The sequence below is a fragment of the Protomyctophum bolini genome (assembly GCF_963924005.1).
Source record: "Protomyctophum bolini genome assembly, chromosome: 8".
Lineage (NCBI taxonomy): Eukaryota > Metazoa > Chordata > Actinopteri > Myctophiformes > Myctophidae > Protomyctophum > Protomyctophum bolini.
In genome coordinates, this window is record NC_137869.1 from 10,968,942 (window position 1) to 10,989,183 (window position 20,242).

At 43.1% G+C, this 20,242-nt stretch overlaps 1 protein-coding gene across 3 annotated transcripts in view; it reads left to right on the plus strand.

The window, feature by feature from the left end:
* The first annotated feature begins 2,171 nt into the window (after positions 1 to 2,171).
* Positions 2,172 to 20,242, plus strand: part of sgip1a (SH3GL interacting endocytic adaptor 1a) — an 84,628-nt gene continuing 66,557 nt past the window's right edge. For all 3 annotated transcript variants that reach the window (XM_080770928.1, XM_080770929.1, XM_080770930.1), the window contains exons 1-3: positions 2,172 to 2,301; positions 11,203 to 11,357; positions 16,148 to 16,192. In XM_080770928.1, coding sequence (XP_080627054.1) covers positions 11,315 to 11,357; positions 16,148 to 16,192 — 88 coding nt within the window. In that variant the 5' untranslated portion in view covers positions 2,172 to 2,301; positions 11,203 to 11,314. The remainder of the gene's footprint in view (positions 2,302 to 11,202; positions 11,358 to 16,147; positions 16,193 to 20,242) is intronic.

Consider the following 20,242-nt stretch of genomic DNA (forward strand, 5'->3'; position numbering starts at 1 on the left):
CCCCTCTTAACTTGATTAACTTGAGCCGATGTATTTGCATTTCATCACTATAAAGAGAGAGTGACGGAGTGTGCGCCAGACAGAGGGAGACAGGGACACCGAGAATTGGGTTTTAAGAGAGTTCAATATCAGCACGACGGCTGGATCCTCTGCAGAGCGGTTGGCATGGCAACTGTGCCAGAGTGGATCACCAAGATTCATCCCCTCTGCTCCCCTCTCAGGGGTAAAGCCTAAGTTATGCTTCGCCACACAATGGTGTTGTGCGTCGACAATAGCTGACCTACAAGCTCACAGCGTGTGGTGGATGTGAGGCATTGTGAACTTGTAGGTCTGCTATTTTCGGTAGGTCTGCTATTTATAGCCTACCGTCATGCGACAAAGTATACCGGGCTGAACATTATGAACAGTCACATGCCAGCAACATCTCTCACAGCTGATGAAGACACACTCGCACACATGCACACACACACACACGGGTATCTCACCATCTGGTTCTCATTGGGCCAAAATAATACCAGTCAACATCATGTCATCTCTTACAGTAGATTCCAACACAGATAACAGCTGTGTCACCTCTGTTGTTTGCAACTGATTTCTGTTCCATCCATAACTTAATGTGGTAACAGGTTAAGAATACTGCTCCTCTATCAATGATAGTATAGTATGGTAGTTTTCCATCTGAAAAGCCTGCATGTACGTCATTTACTTTACCAAGTAAATGACATCCCTGGGGAACAGTGAGCCACAGAATACATTTTATGTAACTACAATTTATGTAATTGATGTAATGAATCAGACAGAGCTGAGCTAACAATAGCCGATGGAACACATAGATAGACCCCCCCCCCCCCCCACCACCACCACCACCATCAACAGGAAAACCATGCCCCCTGGGTCATGGGATATAGATACCGCCCTATATAAAAAAGTGTGTGTGTGTGTGTGTGTGTGTGTGTGTGTGTGTGTGTGTGTGTGTGTGGTGGGGGGGTAGTCATGGAGGCAGCTTCATGTCTGTGTTACCTTGTTGCCAATCTGAGAACCCATTGTCAACAAATAAAGGAAAAACAGCACACACTTTCTCTTGAAATTGACGATTATTGTCAGTCTGTCTCGAGAGACTGCCCTGTTGTAAACAAGTCTTAGTGCTTTATCATGGTTTCGTCCACAAAGTAACCGTTTTTGTATTTGGCTTTTGTTTGAAATGTAGAATTCTACATATTGTGAAATACATTTTTCAATCAATCAATCAATCAATCAATCAATCAATCAATCAATGTTGTTTTGATACATTCATACTTTTCTGGTGGCAGTTTATCCGTGGGAACCATTTATTTTTGGTACACAGTTTTTACATGAAATGCTTTAAAAACAAAACAAAAAACAAGCACATTCTTGAATGATCCAGAGGCATGGCTTTGACGTCAGTGGTGAATTTCTCTCTCGGCATGGTGCTTATCCTCTCAACGATGACACTGAGACTTTGACCTTCATTGATTGCTAAATATAACATGTTATTTGTGCAAAACATCTTCAGGTTATTGTTATCGGGTATACGCACTCACCAGCCACTTTATTAGGTACTGTACTGTACTGTACTGTACTTTTACATATTGGCAGAATGGGCACCAATACGCAATAACCATGCCACATCCAAAGTAACTTAAATTCCCTTTGTTCCCTATCTGATGCCTGGTTTGAACTGCAGCAGATTGTCTTGGAAATGTGTGATTGAGTACAACCACCAGCTTGTTATCCTGTTCCCGAGATAACAACATGCTATGCAGTATCATCATCACATCAGTATAGCTGAGATGATAGCACTGACTGACTTACTTCATGCGGTGTATAGTGTAGGTTATTGAGAATTCACATAATCATATAAAATGCATTGCCTAGCTTGAGTTATAATATGGATAATATATATAATATTATTATTATTATGGATTATAATAATTATTATAATACAGCATTTTTTCTTCGTCTGTCAGTGTCTGCTGTCTACCTACTGTTATGCAGGTACTGTCTGGTCCTGCTTAAGGAGACAAGAGTTGTTGAACTGGATCTGCCAGTCACCGAGTAAACTACATGCCCCAGCAGCACCCCTTCCCCTACCCTCCACACCCCCGAGAGCTAGCAGGCACAACAGCGACCTCACCAAACCTACCATCACCATGCATATCACAGCAGCACCGTCGGCTACACTAAACGGCTACAATTATAGAGTGCCTTTGACCCGATTCATCTGAAAACTCTGCTTGCTTTGGTGAAAGAAGAGGACAGAAGAAGAAGCGTGTGTAAAAGGTACAGTAGCTATAGCATGCAGTTGAGCCACCAGTCACCATGGCACGTGTCGTGAAGTGAAGTAGTGAACAACTTGTAAACTTTTGTAAAGTGCACTGCAATAAGTCTGTAAGCGAAACAGCGTATCAAGTTTCAGAAGGTTATCGTTGCGCAGCAACAGTAGTCTACTGTATATCGTATATCAAAATATTATGGTTTGTCGAGTTGGAAATGACACTGCTGCCTGCATATTGGATTAATGATTACCGGTATTAACAAAATGCTGAGGGCGTGTCCGTGGGTAAGTTGTTTGATTTTGATTTGATTTAGCATAACATAAAAACGTTACAAAAAAGAAATACGCAAATACAAAAAGGGAATTGTACTCTGTTTAGGGGTTTATTTATTTTTTCTTTTGTATTCATGCATCCACCAAAAATAATTGGGAACTTATTAGTCAAACTAAAGGCCTCAACGCCTACATCTTAAAGGGAAACATCACCCTTTTTGCAAAAAAATATATGTTAATGACGTTTAGAAGTTGAGCCCATAGACATAGAGTATAAAGAAGGATAGAGACCGAACTGGAGAGTTAGCCCCTTTTTCAGAAGGTGGCATTCCTGTTTCCTGTTTCTAGTCAATTCAGTTTGCGGGGGCCACAGCTCCACCAGAGAGCTCCAAACTTCCCTCTCCAGAGCAACATTAATTAATTCATTCTGGGGCATCCTGAGGCATTCCCAGACGATTTTGGAGATATAATCCCTCCATCTCATCCTTGATTTCCCGGGGGTCTCCTTCCAGTGGGACGTGCATCGAGGACCTCCCTAGGGTGGTTTGGGCATCCTTGCAGATGCCCAAACTAGAGTTCTCAAACTCTGCCCGAACCCGACCAGGCCCGAACCGACCCGACATTTTAGGGCTGGGCCGGGCCTAAAATGTATGCTAATCAGTAGGGCCGGGCCGGGCCGGGCCGGGCCGGGCCTGGGGCTCCATGAAAAAAATATATTGAATTTGTTTAGAATAATAAAAATAATAGTTCTGTTCTGTCTGTCTGTGTATTTATCTATTATGAAGATTGTGCTGACTGGCGTTTCACTTTTTCTCTGTGTAGAGTTCTCAAATTCCCGACCAGGCCCGACCCAACAGAACGTTTTAGGGCCGGGTCGGGCCTAAAATCTATGCAAATTAGTCGGGCCGGGCCTAGGGCCTGATCAGTTAGGGCCCAGTTAGGGCCCGATGAGAACTCTAGCCCAAACCACTGGCACCTAAGATGGTTCCTTTCAAGTGAAGAAGCAGCAAATCTACTCTGAGTCTCTCTCGTGTGACTGAACTTCTCACCCTTTCTCTAAGGGAGATGCCTGCCACCCGTCTGAGAGAACAAATTTTGGCCACTTGTATTCGCAACCTTATTCTTTCAGTCATGACGCACACTTCATGACCATAGAGTAGGAACGAAGATTGCTCTGTAGACAGAATGCTTTGATTTGAACTATTTCCAGTTAAAATCTGCTGGAGACAGGAATGTCACGATTGCCACCTACTGCAAAAGAGGCACTATGAAATCAGTCACCTCATCTTGTACATTCTGTGCATTTTTGGAATTGTCTTATCGTAATACTGACTTTACGCTGGTATGTTATCCTGCTGAGAGAAAGAGGACTATAGTTGTTTTGTATTTTGGTTCTGATTTTGTAAAGCGACTTAGTTTGAGTATTTAGAAAAACAATATACGGTATTAATAATAATGTATAGTAGTAATGTGTATAATAATTGGAAAGAAGAAAAAAACAAAACGTATTGTACTCTGCCTTTATTTTCTTCTTTGTAATTATTTGATCTGCCCAAAACATTGTATTTATTGTCATGATTTACCACAACTCGAGTTGGCTTTGTCCGTGGTGTAAACGTCTTTATTTATTTTTCTTTGTTTTTATTCAAACGTTTTTTTTTTTTTTTTTTTTTACACCGAATAATAATGAATAATCGAACACAAGTAAAACATACGAATCAATGTAAAAAAACTTCTTTAAATAAATACTTTTTGAAAAGCCAATGGGCAAAATTAATGGAGAATTATTTCCCGGGCCACTTGTCGTTCTGAAAGGGGGCTGGACTGCGGCGCTCTATTTCTCAACGATAGCTGAACCCTCAAGCCCACATCTAGCTCTATGTACAATTGCACACAATTGTGCAATTATTTGAGTGAAATATCCCTTTAATGTTTATCATTTCGTGACTCAACCTGTGGTTGGTTTACTTAAAAAAAAAAAAGCCTTCCAATGGAAAGTGGTTCAATCTGGACACATAGGCTACATAATTGCTGATACTGCTGATGTCTAAAAGTGGCCAGACTGATATATCACTCAGGCTCTAATTATTACATAACCAAGATCCAGAGAGGGAAATGGAATATTGCAGTTGATTGCAGGGAGGCCGGGGTGGAGGGGAAGATAATGGAAGTAAAAGACAGGGACTGGAGTGAAGCATGTCTTCTGACAATCTTAGTGCTGAGTAGTTGTGTCTTGTACGCGTACACCACAGAAAAACAACTCACTGTTTGGGAAAATTACTGAGCTGTTTCATTATTAACACGCCAGGGTGTGATTATGTATGTGATTATGTAAGGAGCTGTTGGGCGTTGAATTGAAACATCTGCCATTAGCAGATACTTGATACAGTGATGCTACAGTATTGGGGGGGGGGGGACTTTAGTTGGCTGAAGTTTAAAGATAATACCAAAGCACTTCACACATTTCTTGGAAAATGTATACATATACAATTCTTGTTTTGCCGGTGTCTGGTTGGGGAGGGAGGTATTTAGCCTAAATAGTTTTCAGTCGGCCTAGGCCTGTTGAGACTTGCTGATGTCAGTAGGACAGGGGCTCAAAGACAAGGTTATCATTATTGTGAACTAAGAAGTAGGTAGGAACTAGAAAGAACAGGGGTAACATTTATTTAATGAGAGGCTAGATATTGTGAGTGCCCTTGAGCAAGCTCCAAGAGGTGTATATCTATAGACTATATGTTCAACTGTCACAGTTGTCTCCCCAGCCCAGACTGTTTGTGTAAATAAAGTGTTCCCTGAGGCACTCGCCATGGATTTTTCATGGGGGGAATCCCCCCCCCCCCCTTCTGTGGGAGGGAGAGTAACTATCAACCTGACAGTCAGCTAGCCTCAAATAGATTGAATATACTCACAATAATTATCCAATGTTGGGTGAATGAGTCATCTGGCCCTGTAGCATTTCTTTCCTTGAAAATCTGTTATTTTCAGTCAGCGACACTGAGTTTTAGTGAAGATTCATGAGTAAGCTGCTGTCAGATGATGTCCTTTTGAATTGGTCAGTCACGTTGATCAGTCAGAATGTCAGGTGTGAGTTTAGTTTGAAGTGTCTATTTGCAAGCTCACTGAATGTCAGGCTTGGGATGTTCTGTGATTAAATCGTGGGTGCTTGAGTGTCATATAGACACTGCTGCTGAGTTGCCCTGTGCTCATATAAGGCAGAGCTGAGAATCTTTCCGGAAGTGCATTTGTTAGAGGGATATGGGTGAGCTGTTCACCAGCAGTGTGTGGGAGAGCTGAGGATTACTTTGAGGAAATAGGAGAACATATGCTTATTTGACACTGGAGTTTGTGTGAAGCAAATGAGGGATTGATTTATACTTGGAGGCACATTGTGTCCCACACCAAAGTATAAATCATTTTCCTCATAGACCTTTCAAAAAGTATTTATTTAAAGACATTTTAAGCCTCGTACAAAGCCAACTGGAGTTGTGACAAATCATGACAACAAACACAAAAAATTGGGCCGAACAAAGAATTAGAAGAAAAAAACGGCAGGTTACAACACTTTTTTTTGTTGTTTTTCTTCTTTGTAATTATTTGTTTGGTCCAAAATATTGTGTTTATTGTCATGATTTATCACGACTCGAGTTGGCTTTGTCCGCGGCGTAACCGTCTTTAAATAAATACCTTTTGAAATGTCTATGGGAAAAATGCATTGGGAATCATTTCCTGGGCGGGCCTGGTGTCGTCATGAAAGAATAGCCTGCCCTAGATATTTGTTTGGATTGGATTGATTCTCCAGCAGTGCAGGTCCCCTTTTAGTACCTTCGATTCCCAGTAGGAGACTTTTTTTATGCAGAAATCTTTAGGGCTGGGTGTTAACGGCCAAATTCTCTAGGCCAAATATCTCCATCGATATTGTGAGTTTGTTTGATTAATTATCCATTTTGTACATTTTTGAATATTTTAGAAATTTGTGAAAATAGCAGGTCTACATGCTCACAACACATCGTGACTGACGTGACATACTGTATCAGCTTGTACTATACTTAAGAGTTAAGACATTTGAAAATCTTTGCATATAATGACATACCCAAATAGGGACTTCAGGGTGGTTGTAGTGCCCAAGTCCTATACTTTAGGTGCTACTGGTTACTGGTTAACAGTCGAGGATCAAGTTTAGACATGTGCTTTAGAAGACTGATGTCCACAAGTCTATAGTTCAACACAATGGTCTCTGAGTTCAACATATATGTATTAATTGTTTAAAGTCCTATACTTCAACTTCTCATAGATAATAAAATAAATCAATCTTTGTTTGCCTTGTTTGGTTAATCAGACTGCTCCTAGCTGTACGTGGTCGCAGCTACTGTTAATTCACGCTTGTTCTCATTAGCTATCCCTCTCTGGCCATTCTCTCTCCAATGCTGTACAGTACAAGATTAATGCAGCTTAAAATGTATTGCACCCCTGAGTCCTACTTTATTTTAGGATGTGTTATGCGTCATTGATGCGTCACTGGGAGGCCTTGACGGCTCCATCACAGAATATGCATAACCTATATTAGAAGTGTGTGAGTGTTTATTTGTTGGGGGTGTTAGCCCCTCCTATGCACAGCTTTATTCTATCGTGGTGCTAAGATTGACATCTAAAGTTTGCAGGTGTGGCCCGTTTTGAACAAAATGCTTCAAATCATGAACGCAGCATCCAATTGCTGTGAACCTTTGCACACACATTTCCACTACATTGAGGAACAAATTTCCACCCTTTTAACATTGCCCTTTATAGTGCCACCAGCAGACATAATTTAGCAAAGAAACAAACATATTACCCCTACACATTTTGTCCAAACATCACAAACGTTCCTAACCTGGTGGAGACCTGTGCCTGGCCCCTGAGGAGTGCTTTTTCTAGTTTAATTTGATTCTGTAATTTCAGCCAACAGTAGCTCTCCAAGCCAAGCGGGAGCGGTCTAATTAGGCTAGTAGTCTAGAAATGTTTATAGATGCTGATAGTATAGCAAGTTGGGCTGTGCCTATTTGGGCTCTGTGTGGAAATGGCAATTGGTGTGAGTAAGAAACACACATTGGGCAGTGTTGACATCAAGACCATTAGGGTAGGAGACCACAGACCAGACCAGTTCTGGAGTAGGTATGAACTCATCTTTTCCATGCACCGTCGTGAGGCTGGGGGGAGCGGACTGGAAGCTTGGTTAGGGAAGGAGGGCTGGATGATAATAATTTCTCAAACGTATTTAGCGCTTTACATGGAGGCAGAGGAATAGCAAATGTGAATGTTGCAATCCCAATGTGTCTGGGCATTTCCACGTTGTAGCCTATGACTGCCCTGCCTCACCCTAAGAACATGATGCCATTTGTTATGGATATAAAATGTTGTTTTAAACAGACTAAACAAGTCAAGTCCAGTGGGCAGTCAGTTGGCGATATCACATCAAGTAATCAGGAAGTGTGTGCTAATTTCACTGAAAACCCTCATCCTTGGTGTGTGTTTGTGTGTGTGTGGGGGTGTGTGTGGGTAGGTGGGTGGTCCCCTGAGCAGTGCAATGACTTGGCTGATGACAGATGGACATCGTCAGAACAGTAACACCAACAGATTCATGAGTGGCTGGGCAGCACGTAGGCACTTTGCGCGGCATCCTGCCTCATACAGCAGGCCCTTTCCCTGCTGTTGAAAGCAATGTCGTTATGGCTAAATTAATTAACTACTGCCATTTGTGTATTTATATACTTGTGTATGTGTGTCTACTGTCTATGGGTGTATACAGTATATACACTAATGGTGCTGCTGGCTAATCATCATTCATCATCAGAGTAGGATAGGAGATTGGAATGATATCAATGCAGCGCAGGAAACGGTCTGCGGCTGCAGGATATACGTGACTGGTGGAACATGAACTAGGAGAAGTCCCGGCAAGAAGTCCCGGCAACTACACCATTCGTCCCCAGTCAGAGATAGGCCTGTGGTTGTCTTTCTTTGTCCATGACTTTCAATGTTGGTCAGATTCAGAATGAAATGAAAACCAAGGATGAATCCTATTGATTTGGTGACTCCAGACTCCAGAGCACCCTCCCCCCTTTCGCTTTTAGCCCCACTAGTGAGAGTGTGGGGGTCTGTGAATGGCAATATCAGTCAATTCAAACTACTTTTTACTGGTTGATGTAAGGAGCAGTAAAGCCTCTAGTCCTAGGGGACTTTTATTTGAATCAATATGATATCCTGGTCAGCATTATAAAATAAAAATCACACCCGTGTGAACTGAGTGGTGCAATTCCTCCCCCCCCCCCCCCCCCCCCCTCTCTCTCTCACATTAGAGACACAGCACTACCCCTCTCTCTGTTTCTGGCACCCCCTACTGGTATAAATAAGTAACATACTCGTGCTCATTGACCTACACAAACAAACAGGTACATGGACTGGATTGCTGGTTGTAGGAGTGGTTGCACCACTCAAAAATAGCTGATCTACAACACGTTGCAAATGTCTTCGCCTATAATGACATGCCCAAAATAGGGATGCCAGGGTTAAACATGCCTACAGTATGTCTGATTTCTCTTTTCACATCGTCGTTCTGTCCTACTGTATAAATTGGCTATAGGAATGCTGGCCTGCTGCCTGGCCAACCACAGCCACGTCACTCTGACGGAGCCCGCCCCCTGCAGGTGATAGATTTGTGCAAATGGTCGTCCGAAAGTGGGCCAGATGTACGTCAGATGTACAATGCACAATGATGTCACGCACCGAAAATAGCCTGTTCTTAGGCTATTTTCACCATCAAATTACGCATAAGGCTAGGTTAGAGAGAGCGGCTGAGATGGGAGTACAGTACATGGAGATACAGGAACTATACAGCCTTATACTGTATATATTATATGGGCCAAACAAGCTATGGAATTTGGTGAAAATAGATGTATAAGCTCACAATGTGTCACATTGCAATGTGTTTTGAGCTTGTAGATTGGCTATTTTCACCAAGATATCAAGATTAGTTGTCTTCTTTTATAAATGTACTTGACGTTCATTTGACATAAACAGGTCTAGGTTGTCTATGGTTTGATCTTACGTCAGTGACAGTGCCAGGAGGTTGTGTTCTAGATTGAGGACATGATAGATATGAAAAACTATGAAGTTTGATTTACATAAAGCACTGTTTTAGTGCATTATTCCTAAATGGAAACACCTAAAAATGCGAATAAGTCAGCTATATTGAAAAAATGAAATCCGCCGATGGGGTATGGAAACACTTGCGGAAGCGGTTTTTAAATAGAACGCATTGAACTCTCATATCGCTTTTGAACAGTTAAAGAAAAGAAAAAACACGATGGGGAGTCAGTGGAGTGAACGGAGGGTGGGTGTGATGTTTATACATTACGCATTTCTCATTCAGGATCCTACAGTAGGTGCGCTGTTTTTGAAGCCCGTCTGTCTGCAGTTTCTCAGGCTCAGCTCTCCCCCGGTGAGTAGACTAATAGTGCATTCATCATTGAAGTTAGATCGGTGAATATATTTCTCGAAAACACCTCGGAACGGATGATGGGAGACTAGTAGTCAACAATAGAAGCGACATCAACATGACCAAAATCTAAATTCTCGGTCATCACGTCTATTCTCAAAAGTCGAAGGGGTCCCTGTGCTTGAATGAAACCTATTGCCTTTGTCAAGTCAACACACAAGTTAACAGACAGCCTGATTGAAAGGTAGCCTCTGGACAGCATAGACTAGAGGACTTGCCCAACCAGGCAGTCCGTGTTTAATATTTTTGTATAGCCTAAAAGAACGTCAAAAAGTAAACCCAAAAATCAGACCCGTCTAAAGTGAGTGGTACTGTACTGTATTGTACTGTACTGTACAAGCCGCCCTCCCTGGCCTGCCTGTGTCTGTGTTAGGCTGTGCAACAGTGACACTTGGTGGTGAACAAACGCTATAATATAATTTTCGTGCTGGACCAGTCTAACTTCTGAAAAATGTCGGCGAAAAAACAAGACAAACAACAAAGATAGCCTACATTGGAAGCACTTCACCCCCTATATCGTTTTGCCTCTGTGTGACGGGCCTAAACATTCTCCCCTTCCTCCACACACACAGGAACAGTTTTGATGTGGGTTTTAACATATACATTTGGAGGGGGAGTGAGAGGAAAAGCAGAAGAAAGGGATAGGCATGTGCCCAGAGAAAGCGTTGCATTAGATTTGACAGCAGGTGGCGCCAACAGCACATGCCATTGTTGTGTTCTCCTCTCACAGAGACATGATTCTTCATACCATGTTATCTAGGTCAACTTTGAGTTCTGTGATATTATTTACTGTTTAGCTCTCTGTTCTTTTTTTTAATCCAATGTTTTAGAATAGAAAAACTGAAATGCTCTGTTCCATTTTCAGTTGTGTGTGATTTTGTACTGCAGTAAAGTGAATGTAAGCCTGGTCACCTTCACTGTCTCACCTGAAGCAGACTCCACCTGTACCATATTACTATTCTGCACCGTCACATCTGTGCCTCTGCCTGTGTGTGCTTGTGCATTGGGTACAGGCGAAAAGGGTCTGTCTCTGTGTGTCCCCTTAGCATCAGGCACAGCGCGCTGTTACTCCTACTGATCCAGGCCTCTCTTATTGCCCCAACAGACTGCCTGTCTCTTTCATCCATCCATCCGGCCATCCAGCTCTCTATTCATCCCTCCATCAGGCTGGGGGTTGGGGGGGATGGATGGTTGGGGTTCCATGGAGGAAGCTGTAAATGGCTGAGGAGCTGTGCACCGGCTGGTTTCGTATTATTGCAGGTAAGAGCAACAGCTTTTGTCTAATGCATTATGTCTGTGCCTGTCCTGAGTTTTGTGTGATTGACTGTGTACAGTACATGTGTCCTACAGCATCTCCTTGAGGTCATATTACTGTATATTGTGGGGCTCTATCTATGGGCTGGTTGCAAACCATGAACTCCTGTAACGCAGTCAAATGCTAAATGTCTAAATGTTTTCAGCAGTGTCTGCTTCGTCTCTCTACCTCCATCTACCTCACCCGGTCCCTACCCTTCCTCACCTCATCTGCTGACCTTTTTTATTTAATACTTTCTGTATTTTTAAAACAAATTACAAATGGAGAGGGCACCGTCTTGTGTCTTTAAACTAAAGTTATATTATTTTGCATTACGAAGGTTTCAAATACAATTCTCACACTTGTGTATCTACCTGACTATATCCAGCTCCATATCTAGGTCAGTTTGCACACACACAGCACCGTCGTTAGCGCCCGGTCTGGTAGTAGCAGAGTCACGTGTGCTGTGCTGTATTATAACCAGAAGATAGTTGTGAGTATGGCAACAAAACATCAGCTACAGCTCTGCACACACACACACACACACACACACACACACACACACAAACACACAGTGTGTAAAACATCGAAATGAATGCTTGATAATAAGCAGTGATCATTAATTTGAATCAGCTGTTTGGATAGATATATCTTGTAGGGAAAGTGAATGACTGACAACAGGAATTGAGCTCCATAATTTACACACAACATTTTCCCCCTCTTTGGTGTGTCGCCCAGGTGGGTGTGGATATATGCCTAAGCCCTAACCTTTAACCTCACAAAAACTATGCCTAAACCTAACCTCAAAACCACTCCTACCTGGGCGAAACACTGGGAAAAGAGAGTCTGTTAGTAATCTTCCTAGGAAACTTGAAGGTAGATGGAATGGAGGTAAGGTCACTGGCGTCATTTTCGCTATCATGCAATTCCATTCCAGACGGCAGATTCGTCGCACCATGGGAGCCAAACTACACCCGGAAGTTTGGTGGAATGCATTGGAGTCAGTGAGAGCCCAGTGACACTATTTCTGAATGACTGAAACCTTTTGTAAAGTAATCGCTTCTGGAAAATAACAGAAGACTGTGTAATTTTATAGAGATATCTAAAGAGCACAAAGTACATTTCTGAACGTATCAAGTACCAAGAGACTGTCCACCGTTTCCTGTCTGGTAGCCAAATCTCGCGATACCTCCGAGACAGAAACGATACCTGCTGCCGTTTAGATCCTCAAATTAAATTATGTACTTGTAATGATGTTCTTTTATATTCCTGAACCGATTATATGACACATGTTTCAATGGTTCATAAATAATGTTTGTTATGAGGTGGTCCAGCTGTCTCGGTTCACTGCCATGTATTCATGGAACTTCTGGTGCGAGATTTGCAACCCATGAAAGTGTCATGGCGTGACCATGATCATTCCTTCTCTAAGCTTCCTTGGGAAACTTGTGGATTACTCTTAAGCATTTTCTAGCTCAGTGGTTCTCAAAGTGGGGTTCAGTGACCCCACACAGTGTATGGAACTATGGATCCGTGAAATTACAGTTGCAAATTGAAAGTTTGAGAACCACTGATCTGTTGAGGCAATGGCAAATGTATTTCTGACACTACATGACCAACAGAGGGCAGTACAGGAAGTGAAGCCTTCCTGTCCTGGTGATGGAAGACCAGAGCGATGAGAAGGATGGAGGGAGTTAGAAGAAGATGTGGGGGGTGGGCAGAGGCAACACCGATGATGAGGAGCAGTGACTAGGAGGAAGGATAGATGGATGGAGGATCTGGGACCAAAAAGAGTAAAGACACTGGGAGTTGGGGAGGATGAGAACTAAGGGAATGAGCAGGAGGAGAGAGAAGAGAGGTGGGACAAGGTCAAGTAAGGGGGGGTTGGAGAGCAGAGGCAAAAAGGGTTTGAGTGGAGGGATAGGCGATTGGGGATAAGGCTGTGGGTAGGCGGGACGGGGTATCCTGGGCTCACAGGGAGCATATGTTGGGTGTCTCTAAAGACAGAAGGGGGTGGGAAGGGAGGGGGTGGAAGGAGGGAACAAGGCTGTGACAGAATGAAACACACGGTGTGTCAGTGTGGCCATGATGATAGGGGAAAAAGAGGAATAGAGGATCCATGAGACAGAGCGAGGGAAGGAGGGAGGCCGTCATTGAGAGAAACCGCCTCACATGGACTCCCAGCATGACATGGTAGAATGCACCAGGTACACGGAGGCACATGACTCACTCTGTTTGAAGCAGGACTGACACACACACACACACGTACACACACACACACACACACACACACACACACACACAGGCAGCAACTATGGATTATTTTCTTAGTGATAATTTCATCGTATCGATAATCGATTACTTTTTTGTTTCATTGAATGGACAAGAATGATGTTTTATGATAATCATTTTTTTTATATTTAATAAATTTGATATCTGAAATTGACTAAATCGATTAGTATGATTAACCTAGGAGTAGTCCTAGTAAGCCAATAATTTGATAGCCGGGGTAGTCTCCGGTATGAGACTCAATTGACCTGCATCCTTCCCTATTTTATACTTTTATACACAGCACTGACCATTAGTGTTGGAATAATGAAGAAACAAAAAATTGATTATTTATATTAAGATGATTACCGGTATCAATAATTTGTTATCAATTACATGGAACCTTGTGTCTGAACATTCATGTTATTGAATGGAATTGATCCCAAATGAAATGTTAACCATCTGAAAACTACTGCTACTCATTAAGGAATAATTTTGTGGTGCTACTCATTAGTAGCTTTGTGTGTGCCTGGCTGGCTGTGTCACTGTTGTGCAGCCTAACACACGTACATATTAACTATGATTTCAGGTGTATCAGTACAGTACAGTACAGTACAGTAGAGGGACCCCCACACGGTAACTTTGTCATTTCTCAACTTTTGCGGGCACCTCGCCAAAATCAGCCCGGCCCCCTGGTGCGCTCCTGGGGGTCTGGATGTTCTTTGGACCCCCACACGGAATTGCACCACTTACTTCACACGGGTGTAATTTTTGTTTAAATCAATCAATCAATTTATTTGTTCAGACTCTGGGTCCAATAAAAAAACAGACAACATAAAACAAATCATTGCTAATGTTTTCATTGTGTATGGTTGTACAGTTTAATATGGCATCATTCATTATTGGTTAGTTCCTAAATTGTTATTGTTAATCTATGTATCAGTTTATTTAGTTAGGTAGATCTTGGGAGCTAATTGTAAGTCTACTTTAGTCTGCCTTTTAGAGCATTTTCTTTGTCTCTCTGTGTCTCTGTCTGTCTCTCTGTTGGTCTCTCGGTCTGTCTCTCTCTCTTTGTTTCTCATGCCCTTTGTCTTAGTTCCATTAGTGGTCATTCCTGGGCCTCTAGCTTCAGTCCGTGTATCATTCACACACGCATGCACGCACTAGCACACCTACTTCCCATCTCTGGAGGCAGGCTGTTATTTTCCCCTCCATGCTTATTGGCTGCAGCTGTGGTCTGCGTTGCCATGACGTCACGCTGATCAATCGTTATCCCTGTGAAGAGAGAGAGGGAGAGAGAAGCCTGATATAGTACAGCAAGGGCGGGAAGCAGCCAGGGAAACAAGCCAGCTACTATAATATATTACTAAATTGTACTGAAGTACAGTACTCAAGTAAATGTACTTAGTTACTTTCCACCACTGCCTGTAAAGGTGTATTCATTCTACACAAGGTGTGTGTGTGTGTGTGTGTGTGTGTGTGTGTGATTCTTCACACAACATGGGTCGTGTGACGTGTCATCAGTCACACCTGCTCAATGTTCTTTCTATGGGCAAACCATTAACGTTGGCAGTGGAACACTGCTTTGGCAGAAGGTAGAGTGTGTGTGTGTGTGTGTGTGTGTGTGTGTGTCTGTTTTTTGCTATTCTGCAATATGTTCTCTGCAATTGTACTGTGAGTTAAAGTGTACCTGTGTTAAGTAATTTGAACATGCCTGTGTATGCATTTTTGAGTGTGATAATTGTGTGCATCACTGCATGCATAGTGTACAATACTGTAGGAAATGAGAGAGAGAGGCTGTAGTGTCAGGAGATGCAGGCTATACGCCATGTGACTCAACACAGAGCCTCAGGGATTGGCTGAGCCCAGCTGTGACCTCAGCAAGCTGGTCCCTCCCCATTTGCCCCCTCCTCCCTCTCTTTCTCCCTAGCTCTGTCTCTCTATCTCTCTCTATCTCTCTCTCTCTCTCTCTCCCCACCTCCCACCCTCTCTACCACCCCACATATCTTTTTTTCCTTCTCCAAATAGCCTTTTTCCCCTCCTCTCAGCATCCTCGGCTGATTGTGTAGGGTAGAGCTGCAGCAGTAGCAGCATCATCCATGGCTTAAGCCACTGCTCTGATCGGCAGCCAGCTCGGCCAGGCCCCCTCCTCCTCCTCCTCCTCTCTCTCTCTCTCTCTCTCTCTCTCTCTCTCTCTCTCTCTGGGCTAGTTGACAGGCGACGTCTGAGGGTGTCGAAGGCTTGCTGTTAGCTGGGGCGTTAGCCATACACACGCACACACGCACGCACACACACGCACACACTCACGCACGCACGCACTCACACACACACACACACACACACACACACACACACACACACACACACACACATGGCTGCTCCGCTGTGATCTATTCCACTGTATCTGAGAGGTATCTGTCTGGTAAACGGGGGCTTCTGTTCTCTCTACCCCCGCCTCCTCCCACCCCACCACCTACTTTCCTTCCAGGCTCCGTGGAGATAGAGGAATGCAAATCTGCAACCATGATGGAAGGTAAGACAGCATTTTAATTTATTCTCATTCTCCTTTGTTTGATCTTTTTAATTCAAGGTAATCCTCCCCATACACTGTTCTCCATCGACAGTATGGTGTCTCATGCCCTGGCAAGTGTCTGTGTGTGTGTGTGTGTGTGTGCGTGTGTGCGTGCGTGCGTGCATACGCACACTTCAGCTTCAAATGTCATAAGCTGCCCTGCTATTTTGAGTGCACACATTCCGGTGACTTGCATGTCATTCTGAGGGAAGGGCACGGGCAGAGTGTCTGTAGCATTGAAGCACAATGGCCAAGCTAATCGAACCGTGTGTGTGCATGTGTGTATGCGTGTGTGTGTGTGTGTGTGTGTGTGTGTGCCCTATGAGAGTGTGTTTTTTTCTTCCCCTCTCCCCGCCCCTCTGCCCTCTTCCCGTCGTAAAGGATTATTTGGATTTATTGTGCAGAACGGCTTATGTGCCCAGCTGGCTCACTTGTATAAATTGTCTTTGTGTGGGGTGTTTACGGATACACATACAAACACACACTGCATTATATCTGTTTGCGCTACAAGGCCATTCTCGCCAGCACTAACGGTCACGTGTGTGACGTGTGTATATCGATCTGAGTGACTTGCCACTGCCGGGTGGAGAACGAGCACAAAAAAGGAATTCATGGATGCTTGATGTCCCTTTAATTGATGACATCATGACGGCAGGCCAGATTGTAGAGGGATGACTCCATATTTCTGCATCTGGCAAACGAAAGACTCCCTCCATTCATATCACCCGTATCTCTGTTTAATCTGCCATCTTGTTCTCGCACAGTTGCTGTGTGTTTGACCCTAAGAGCCTTGTTGTTTTGAGTCTGCCACTGTGTTAATCAGGCATTGTTTAAAGACACTGCCAAATAACAATGGGCTATGTTGCTTTCTGTTAGAATTGGATCCAGTGTGATCAGATCCATGTTTGGGAAGCGTAACATAAAGGACATATTTTATGGAAAATAAATGGTGTTCCTCAGACAAACATGTCAATCTACTGTACACATCTTCATAGAAATGCTGTGCTGTATGTCATAGCGCTCATGTTTATTTCATGTGAGTGTTCGCTCTGAGCTAGATGATCTAGGCTGTGAAAGTATAATGAGTTGCTGTTGCATGAGTAATGGTATCATTCAGGCCTATTTATCCCACTGTGTTTGGTAAATGAACTCTATGTCTGTGTGTGTGTTCGTCCGTCCATATCCGTCTGTTTTGAGACGGGGACAGTCCTTCCAACAGCTCATTCCCTTTGGCTCTTAACCCACTTTACACTGAATACAAAATAATGTTGAGAAAGAGTTACTCCTGGTGGCAGTCGTGGGCTGGTATCTATAACTAATTGTCATCAATCCACAGTGGTCATTTTAGAATAATTTGCGTTGTCCAATAGTTTTTAGACGGTGTGATCTCTATCGAATTATTAACGGTAGGTTTTTGATGAAGACACGTCTTTAGCATCATTGGCCATACATTCCGTGCATTACGTTGACTATGGTGAATCCAGACTTCCAGCTTCCAGCTTCATCATTGACTTAAAGGAGGTCTTGTGTCTGGATAGGCCGCGTTTGTGTTGTTACCATAAAGATCTATTGTAAACAAGGACTCATTCATTGTTTATGTCAGGAAACACCAGCACCCTTTTTTATCAGTCGCATCATGTTTAATGTTCCATGCTGGATCTCACAGAAACGGACCAGAGCACAGCATTGGAATAAATGGAATGTAGTCTATCTAAACGGCTGACATTCTGTACTTTAGATTAACAGCATGTTTGAAAATGTGTACTGATAAACATCAATGGCATCTGTTGACAACAATAGTACAGTGCACATGTTCTCAACAGGGTTCCTCCAGGGACCCCCAGGAATCGTTGAGGGGGTTACAGGGAATCCCCAGCTAAATGACTGATATTTAGGAACCAAATCGACGCTTACGGGTCTGTAACCCAAAGAGTGTACACATTGAACAACCATTTAGTACACTCAGAGTTAAATTAACACTGACAATTGTACAGTGTAGAATCTACACTGTAGATTGTGGCCCCAGAGATTAATAAATTGGGGTTTGTGCTTATCAAATTGGGGGTCCTTCAAAAAGGTTGAGAATCATACTGTAGGTCTTAAGTGCCTTGCAGAGTCGAACGTAATCGACGCAAGAATACATACGCAACGCAGGGTGAGAGAAATTTCTCCCTTGCGTTGCGTCCGTTACGTGATCCGTCTCGTTCCGTCGGGTTGAGATCTGATCCCGAGCCTACGCAGCCATATTGCTTGCGTTGCATACCTTGCGTCGAGGACACCCTGCCCACCTGGAGGCAGCAGAGAGCAAGAAATGCTTTTCCTCCTCTGCTTGACCGCTCTTGAAAGAGGACAACACTTCCGCAGGCACATTGAGTTGTAAACACGATGGGCATGGATATATCACATTGGAAGTTAAACAGGACAGCATAACATCAGCGTTCGAACTTCGAAGCACTGCTTTGCAAACTCGTCTGTGATTATCAGGCCTGGACTGACGTTATGTCCAGTGGGCAATGGGCCGCCCAAAGAATGGGCCGCCCCCATTGCTTTAATATGTTTTTGGGCCAAATTTTAGCCCTTTGACCCAGTCCAGCCCTGCTTTTCAGACGAGAATTAGAGCGGAGAAAGTGTGTGTGTCTCCTAATCCTATGCTTCCATTTGGTGACAATTTGAACGTTTACAGACGCGACCAACAAACCGTGTTTTCCGTTGCTGATGATCATCCACTAGCGGCTTCCTTTGACAATGAATGGTAGACTGCAATCTGCCTACTTCGATTGATGATATAGTGTAAAACTCATTATATACAGAAATATATATATTGCAGAAATACCTTTAGGTTTGTCACACCAGAGATTACTTGATGCACCGTCAAGTGTCCTTTGTGTCTCCTCCATTGATACAGACAGGGGTATCTGAAGGTGGGGGGGATGAGTGTGGGAGAGGACGATGCCCGTGCGCCGGATTTGGCGTTTAATTTATTCTTTGTTCTGTTTTTAGCCTATTCCCGGCCAAAATTCCCAGGTAGGCATGCTTTGGCTAGGCAAAAATGGCTTACATGGGAAACAGAGTTGTTGCTGACGTCCGAGTGGAAAAAAAATCGCCTATCTGTGAGAGTGGGGGTGTCACGACATACTCACTGTGAATGGTGGTGACGCGCCTGGTTATAGAACACATTCACACAGGCTTCACAGTCTTAATATGGACATGCTGACTGAGCAGGTACAGATGGGTACAGTATATGCAAGACGATGCTGGTAAATATTCAAAATATATATGGCCTGTGATTAGTGTTGCAATTGCATTTTGACAGCATATTGTGTTAATGTGTTTTAGTCATAGTCTTTTGAAGAAAAATCCATATTAGTCACATAAAATGATTTAGTTTTAGTCGAGACGAGTCTACTAAATCAACAGTAGTCCCTTAACATTTCAGTCTATTTGTTCTACTGGATCTCTTCTCCACTAGTCCCTTAACATTTCAGTCTATTTGTTCTACTGGATCTCTTCTCCACTAGTCCCTTAACATTTCAGTCTATTTGTTCTACTGGATCTCTTCTCCACTAGTCCCTCCTTAACCTTTCATTCTATTTGTTAGCCATTAAATAGCTTAGTTATTATTTGGTTTTTATCTAGTTTTTCGTCTGTAGAAAAGGGTAGTCGACAAACATCTTTCATCATAGTTTAGTCGACAAAATCAACACCGGCTGTGATACTAGTGATAGTCACAGATGCTGAGTTGATGTCTGGGCTCCTCGCTCATACAATGTCTGTTGTCACAGTAACTGATTAACGTTGTTGATTTATTTGTTTGATCTACTCATGTTTTTTTTTAGGTTAACGTCTAGCAAATGTTTTGTGCTATGATAATTAAAAGTCATGCTGAATACTTTTACATTTGTTCCACAACCACATGAACCGAACGTCCCTATCCTGGGCATTTTCTTTGACAAAAATAGCAGATCGAGAAGCTCAAAATGCAAGCTTATAAATCAGCTATTTTCAGCTAAG